An 8,164-nucleotide genomic window follows, 5' to 3' on the forward strand; every position below is an offset into this window, starting at 1 on the left:
GAGAAGGTAAGGACATGACATCATCACCAACTGGGATGATATGGAGAAGGTAAGGACATGACATCATCACCAACTGGGATGATATGGAGAAGGTAAGGACATGACATCATCACCAACTGGGATGATATGGAGAAGGTAAGGACATGGCATCATCACCAACTGGGATGATATGGAGAAGGTAAGGACATGACATCATCACCAACTGGGATGATATGGAGAAGGTAAGGACATGACATCATCACCAACTGGGATGATATGGAGAAGGTAAGGACATGACATCATCACCAACTGGGATGATATGGAGAAGGTAAGGACATGACATCATCACCAACTGGGATGATATGGAGAAGGTAAGGACATGACATCATCACCAACTGGGATGATATGGAGAAGGTGGTCCTTAAGAGTGTAAAATTAAACCAAATCAGATTTGGTTTCATTTTACGATCTAAAGAGTTACATTATTGTTAAACATCTGTGTTACTTACAAGTAGAACATTATATCTCCTATGATAATCATAGGAGAGAGAACAATATCAATACAACATGGAATTGTGGCAAAAATCGTATCCAATGAAAACAAAATGTTCTACGTTTTGTGGCTCAAATGCCCATAATGGATCTTGATTTGAAAACTGGAGTGAATGTAGTTCACAGTCATCACCTCTCTCTCTCTCTCTCTCTCTCTCTCTCTCTCTCTCTCTCTCTCTCTCTCTCTCCTATGCTCCTCCCCTTCTCCTCTGTGATTGGTCAGATCTGGCATCATTCATTCTACAACGAGCTGCGAGTGGCTCCAGAGGAACATCCTACCCTGCTGACAGAAGCCCCGCTGAACCCTAAAGCCAACAGAGAGAAGATGACCCAGGTACTATACCCTAAACCCTAAACCCTAAACCCTAAACCCTATTATATACCATAATCCCTAATCCTATTATATACCCTAACACACTGAACCCTAAGGCTAACAGAGAGAAGATGACCCAGGTACCCTAAACCCTATTATATACCCTAACCAGGCTTGGAATTTCATAATTTTAGGGGCGTGGCCACTTGGCCTATGGTGTTGTCCATTTTTGAGGGCACAAAGGCCAAATGCCAGGGCAGGAAGGCCATCAAATAAAACAAGATTCTAGTCTATTGAAAGAATTTGTTGAATTTAAGGGTTAGGGACGATAACTATTTCACCTGCAGTGAAATAGATAAATGATGGTATTTACAATCTGATCCATGCTCAGCCCTGCACCAATCAAAGTCACTGGATTGGTTTAAAGATGGGGACTCGGGGGAGTTAAAATCTCAACTAAAAGACACTGGTGTCAACATGACTAGAAAGATACATAACACTGGTGTCTACATGACTAGAAAGAGACACTGGTGTCTACATGACCAGAAATGATGTTAAAAGTAAAACATGTATTTTTGGGGAAATCTCGCTTTTGCGAACGCCCATCATTTCGACCGGAGGTTTAGCGACTCACTCCACGGAGGTTAAGGTTAGGATGAGGGTTAGAGTCGGGTGTCGAAAAGATGACATGTAGTAACAGCGACACACTCCCGTATTTTTTGAAGTGCTGTAACAGTCACACACACATACATACGTCCTTCACCAACGACACACAAGACAAGACTGCCTTCATGCCCTACCCTGACTCTCAGTTCATAATTGGCTAAAGCAGAAACAATAAGACATTCTTCTCTTTTTTAAAAAGCCAAGAACTCCTGATCTCCTTCACAGCCATAAAACAAATGTGCTGCCAGCTGTGACCTTCAATCCTATCCTCCCTACCTTCTGACCTTCCATCCTATCCTCCCTACCTTCTGACCTGATCTACAGCTGGTGTTTACATCCAAGTTCTCAGCACTCAAACTCAAACTAGCAACACCAAGTATTCACTGCTACATAATAATATCATTTCTAATATAATTCACTTCAACACGCACACGCACGCACGCACGCACACACACCCCAGTTGAATCTCTCTCTCTCTCTCTCTCTCTCTCTCTCCCTCTCCCCCTCTCTCTCTCTCTCTCTCTCTCTCTCTCTCCCTCTCCCTCTCCCTCTCTCTCTCTCTCTCTCTCTCTCTCTCTCTCTCTCTCAGATCATGTTTGAGACCTTCAACGTTCCTGCCATGTATGTTGCCATCCAGGCGGTCCTGTCACTGTACGCATCTGGACGCACCACTGGTCAGTATTATATCTATCTACCTATGTATCTATGTACCTACCTCCATCCCTCCCTCCCTCCCTCCCAGACAGATATGTCCAATGAGACCATAGTTTGGTCTCATTAGGATTGGTCAAGCTTCACATGACAATCCGGCCCTCCAGATAAAATCATTCATTCATTCAGAATTCAGAATTCTGTAGCTCTAGATAATTTTATACTCAGATTCACCGCATCACTTCGAACCGAGGTTTGAGACCAGTGCCCACTGGCACTGGTCTCCATTGTTCAGGCGCTGATGGATGGGGTATATATATCTAACTATCTATATATTTACAGGTGTTATTGGTTTACTATCATCATGACCGTATCTGTATGTATGGGTAACGCTTATCTTTTTTGTGGATTGACTCTCACGCTCTGACATCATGCTCTGACATCACTGTGATGCCCATATAACGGAGATCCCTGTGATGCTAGGGGGAACCAAATCCCTGTTATGCCCATATATGGAGATATGGAGATCCCTGTGATGCCAGTGGAACCAAATCCCTTTTATGCCCATATATGGAGAACCCTGATGTCATCAATATTAAGCCCATAATCTGTGATGGATCTCCATATACCAGGGGTCTCCATATATGGTATAACAGGTCCAATATACATCACTGGCCAGATGGCCAAGACATGGCGCAACCTCACCCTTTTGCCCTTAGGTACAGTTGTAGACAGCTGGGATGGTTCTATATATCTATCTATTAACAGGCATAGTTCTGAATTCCAAGATGGCGCCGCCCATGGCTGCTGTGGTGACTACGTGTTGCATTCTGATTTGAATGCAAAAATGTAGTAGCCTATGCCAAAGCAAATTCCTATGTGTATTACACAATGGTTAATAAAGTAATCTGAATCTGAATCTGTACAGTGGGGATGGCTTTATATATCTACTGTATTTACAGGCATAGTGTTGGACAGTGGAGATGGTTCTATAGATCTACTGTATTTACAGGTATAGTTCTGGACAGTGGGGATGGTTCTATAGATCTATATCTATCTATCTACAGGTATAGTGTTGGACAGTGGAGATGGCGTCACCCACAACGTGCCCATCTACGAGGGCTACGCTCTGCCTCACGCCATCATGAGGTTGGACCTGGCAGGAAGAGATCTCACAGACTACCTCATGAAGATCCTCACCGAGAGAGGATACAGCTTCGTCACCACAGGTACGCACACATGCACGCACACACACACACACACACACACACACACACGCACACACACACACACACACGCACACACACGCACACACACACACACACACACACACACACGCGCACGCCCGCATCTCCATTTGTTTGGAGTCACAGACCCGTAAGGGTCCATTTGGTTCCATTTGTACACTTTATAGTCACACATGCCTACAGTATCAAACATTTAGTGAAGGACCGCCGGGACCCCCCTCAGGGACTCCTGGGGGTCCCCGGACCCCACATTGGTCTACTGGTTTATGGTTAAAAAAAGATTTGTATAAGTTTACAGATAAATGTTGTCTCAACCAGCTTTCACACCAGATCGGTGGACACGCAGTCTAAACACATAGAACACAATGCTGTCCACCTCCAGTCCACAACGGCTGTTGTTGATTGACATTCAATCTGTCGGATCATTTCGCTGTCATTCCCCACAGACAAGCCTACACGCAGAGCAGCGCTGCTTTATAGGAAATAATGTCATATCCTGGAATAAATTCCTTACCAAAACATTTCTTCACCAATGTGTTTGTAAAGGTGTCTAGTAACACATCTCACACAGACTGAAATTCACTTTCCCTGGGAGAATCCTTGACAGCTGCTGAAAGTTGGGCTCCCATTAAATTAACAATACAGCATAAAACACACCAAAATAAATATGCTTAAGTAGCATGTGGGTTTTTCATGATTCTGAATCCATTGCAAGCATTTGTTTTGCACAAAAAAAAAAAGAAATATTGGGGTAAAGGCGGCTCCCACAAAACTGTGAAAAGTGATGACTCATCACTAAACCATAGTTTTGTCGGGCCGTTTTTGGGCCAAGGAATGTTTTTTGTGCAAAACAAAAGCTTGCAATGGAATCAGAATCATGAAAAAAACCTAGTTTGACCCTCACATGCTACTTAAAGCATATCTATTTTGATGTGTTTTATCCTGTATAGTTAATTTAATGGGACCCCAACTTTCAGCAGCTGTCAAGGATTCTCCTAGGGAAAGTGAATTTCAGTCTTTGTGAGATGTGTTACTAGACACCTTTACAAACACATTGGTGAAGAAATGTTTAAGGAATTTATTCCAGGACTTTTTAAGATATTCCCCTTACTATTAATTGCCTACTACAATACAAATGTACAGTACAAGTACAGTTAAACACCCTGCCTAAAAGGGGCATCCCAAATAAGTGTGTGTGTGTGTGTGTGTGTGTGTGTGTGTGTGTGTGTGTGTGTGTGTGTGTGTGTGTGTGTGTGTGTGTGTGTGTGTAGCGGAGAGGGAGATCGTGCGGGACATCAAGGAGAAGCTGTGCTACGTGGCTCTGGACTTTGAGAACGAGATGGCGACGGCCGCCTCCTCCTCCTCGCTGGAGAAGAGCTACGAGCTGCCTGACGGACAGGTCATCACCATCGGCAATGAGAGGTTCAGGTGTCCCGAGACCCTGTTCCAGCCTTCCTTCATAGGTAGGACCCCCCCCCCCCCCCCCAAATAATTATATTTTAACCAGGGACCCCCTAACCTCGCCTACCAGGCTTTCTGGGGGAAAGCCTGGTGTTCGTTCACAACAGGCCGTTTGGTTTCCGCCTAAAGCGTGGAAACCACTAGAAGAAGCGGCGTCGCTTTGATTTGGTTCCCCCCGTCTGTTTCCCCAATCCCTATTAAAATGCTCCAGTAGCCTAGTGTAGTCTTGCCAGTCGCTAACAGTTGGACTAAAAGATGCATATACCAAACAAATTTTTTAAAAGCAAAACTACTCCGCATCAAGGGGTTTATTAGGTAGGCCCTAAAAGTATGTCCTTGAGCGCAGGGGAATATTTTGGGTTAAAACTGAATCCGGTTTGTTCTTTCCGGCAAATTGTAGTCCTTTGAGTACTACAACATGACATGTTGTGGTTTCCGCTCCAGACCGGTTACAACCCCGAAAAGTGAAGTGATCCCAGACTAGGGACCCCCCACCCTATACGAACACTAAGAGTTGAGACATTACATTTTCTATTTTGAAAATAGCAGATCTACATGCTCACAACGCCGTGCAACGTGATGCGTTGTGAGCATGTAGATCGGCTATTTTCACAATTTCTGCCTCTAATATTTGAGAATTTCGCCAATGTTTAATTTGTCATGTTAGAGGTGCTAAAAAGTCTTTAAATTGCCACTTTATACATGTGCAGATACCCTCTATACACTTAAACTTTATGTTGGTTTGTTAACATTAAAACAATGTTGCACGTTAAGTCAATCATCTGGGGACCCCCAAAAATAATTTGGGAACCCCCCTGGGGGTCCCGACCCACAAGTTGAGAACCAATGATCTAGACCAGTGTTTCTCAATCTTTTTTGGCTTGAGTACCACCTTTCCCAGATTTTTGAATCCAAGTACCCCCTTTACCCCACAACAACGTTTTCCTTATAAAACTGCAATCAAAACCATAACTCGTGCTATATGATGCTATGATAACCCCCCCTTTTCAAGTATATAACATCACAAATAAGAAAAGGAGTGAGAGTTTCAAATGGCTCCTCCTGAACAGATTTATTATTTTTATTTATATATTTTCAACACTGTGGCCGTAACATTTCAGTCCAGTTGTCATGTCAATAACTTACAATCAAACACATCCCAGTTGCCTGGTATGTCATTTGGGTTAGCAGCTATCAGGTTCACAACACATTTCTCCAAGTGTCATCATTAAACATAACAGTAAATGTTTTTTCCTCTTTCTAATTCAATTGCAGTTAATTATTTAACTATGAATAATATTATCATGATTCATTCTTCTACTTCTCTTTTTTGGGGGGCATTTTCGGAGAACCCCCTGCAGTACCTCCGCGTACCCCTAGGGGTACACGTACCCCCATTTGAGAAACACTGATCTAGACCACCCTCCCTAACTCTATAACTAAGGTGGTCTTCCTGTGGTATGTAGACCACCCTCCCTAACTCTATAACTAAGGTGGTCTCTGTGGTATGTAGACCACCCTCCCTATCTCTATAACTAAGGTGGTCTCTGTGGTATGTAGACCACCCTCCCTAACTCTATAACTAAGGTGGTCTTCCTGTGGTATGTAGACCACCCTCCCTATCTCTATAACTAAGGTGGTCTCTGTGGTATGTAGACCACCCTCCCTATCTCTATCCCTAACTAAGATGGTCTCTGTGGTATGTAGACCACCCTCCCTATCTCTAACTAAGGTGGTCTTCCTGTGGTATGTAGACCACCCTCCCTATCCCTAACTAAGGTGGTCTCCCTGTGCTCTGCAGGCATGGAGTCGGCAGGCATCCACGAGACCACCTACAACAGCATCATGAAGTGTGACATCGACATCCGTAAGGACCTGTACGCCAACAACGTGCTGAGCGGGGGCACCACCATGTACCCGGGCATCGCCGACCGCATGCAGAAGGAGATCACCGCCCTGGCACCCTCCACCATGAAGATCAAGGTATGGAAGACCCTAAACCTGACCCCTGACCTTTACCCTGACCCTGACCTTAACCCTAAGCCTGACTGGCCTGGCACCCTCCACCATGAAGATCAAGACCCTGACATCAACACTAACCCTGACCCTGAGCCTAATCACCACCCTTGCACCCTCTGGTCTGGTCCAAAAATAACAAATACAGTTTTGCTACTCACCAAAACAAAGACGGCTTTTTGGAGGTCTACTTTCTTTAGTGGAACAAGGCACTCAAAGTTACAGTTGAAAAAGGAGCGCTAGTTTTCTAGTGCAGTCGGTCCCAGAAGCCCCACAACAATATTGACTTTTCTGTCCCCCTGGTTTACGACTTCTAACGGTGCTGAGTCGGCTCATGTGACCTTCGCAATGCTCGATCTTTCTGTCGTCCTCCAGATCAACCTGTATAATATATAGATGTATAATATCAATATGTATGTATCTGTCTCTCTACAGATCATCGCTCCTCCAGAGAGGAAGTACTCTGTGTGGATCGGGGGGTCCATCCTGGCGTCTCTCTCCACCTTCCAGCAGATGTGGATCAGTAAGCAGGAGTACGACGAGGCGGGGCCCAGCATCGTGCACCGCAAGTGCTTCTAAGCCCCGCCCACCTCGCCTCGCCACGCCCTGCCACACCCCGCTGGGGGCGGACCCAAGTCCACAGCCTTCCCTAACCCCGCCCCTAAACAAAACAAAACCCCTCCCATTCCCCATCCCTAAACCAGTGGCGTCAGTTCAGCAAAAGCTAAGGTATGGCAACATGACTGGTGTCTTGCACGCGCGCGAAGTCCCTAAACCCTAAACCCTGCAGTCTAAACCCATCGTTTACCCTATACTGTGTTGTCCAGAGTCCCTCAGGGCTTGGTTCCTGGGCCCCTCCTGTTTTCCCTCTACACTGTCAGACATCTGACTTATCCGTACCGTCGGCTATATTTTCCACAGATGTTTTCTCACTCGGGATTAAGTGGTTAAACCCCGCCCACAGCCCACGTTTAGCCCCGCCCCCCGGTCATAAACCCCTCTGCTGATAGGCCAAGTTTAGCCCCGCCCTCCCTGTCTCTAAACCCCTCCGCTGATTGGCTACTTCGGCCTCTTCCCGTTCTTAGCCTGTTAGCGTAGCTCAGCTGGGCTTTGTTTCGGTGCTGTGCGATTCAGCTAAAATCTGCGCTTAAATCACCACTGATCTTTACTTAGGGACTTTTTGTTTTGTTTTTTTTTTTCAAGAAGGGAGAAGGCAAGGCCAGGTTTTTATTGGTATGAATCTCCGTCCTTGACGGTGAGTGAGAGAAACACGCTTCGA

General features: G+C 45.3%; 1 protein-coding gene across 4 annotated transcripts in view; it reads left to right on the top strand.

Moving 5' to 3' along the window:
• Nucleotides 1–7,464, top strand: part of LOC308303592 (actin, aortic smooth muscle) — a gene marked incomplete at both ends in the record, with an annotated part of 9,103 nt that extends 1,639 nt beyond the window's left edge. For 2 of the 4 annotated variants that reach the window (XM_080748008.1, XM_080748010.1), the window contains 6 exons: nt 755–865; nt 2,100–2,184; nt 3,229–3,390; nt 4,680–4,871; nt 6,671–6,852; nt 7,321–7,464. In XM_080748008.1, the coding sequence (XP_080604134.1) occupies nt 755–865; nt 2,100–2,184; nt 3,229–3,390; nt 4,680–4,871; nt 6,671–6,852; nt 7,321–7,464 (876 nt within the window). The remainder of the gene's footprint in view (nt 1–754; nt 866–2,099; nt 2,185–3,228; nt 3,391–4,679; nt 4,872–6,670; nt 6,853–7,320) is intronic. The other 2 variants (XM_080748011.1, XM_080748009.1) reach the window with 2 other exon arrangements.
• Between the last annotated feature and the right edge of the window lie 700 nt (nt 7,465–8,164).

Source organism: Nannobrachium achirus (assembly GCF_963921795.1).
Source record: "Nannobrachium achirus genome assembly, chromosome: 18".
Lineage (NCBI taxonomy): Eukaryota > Metazoa > Chordata > Actinopteri > Myctophiformes > Myctophidae > Nannobrachium > Nannobrachium achirus.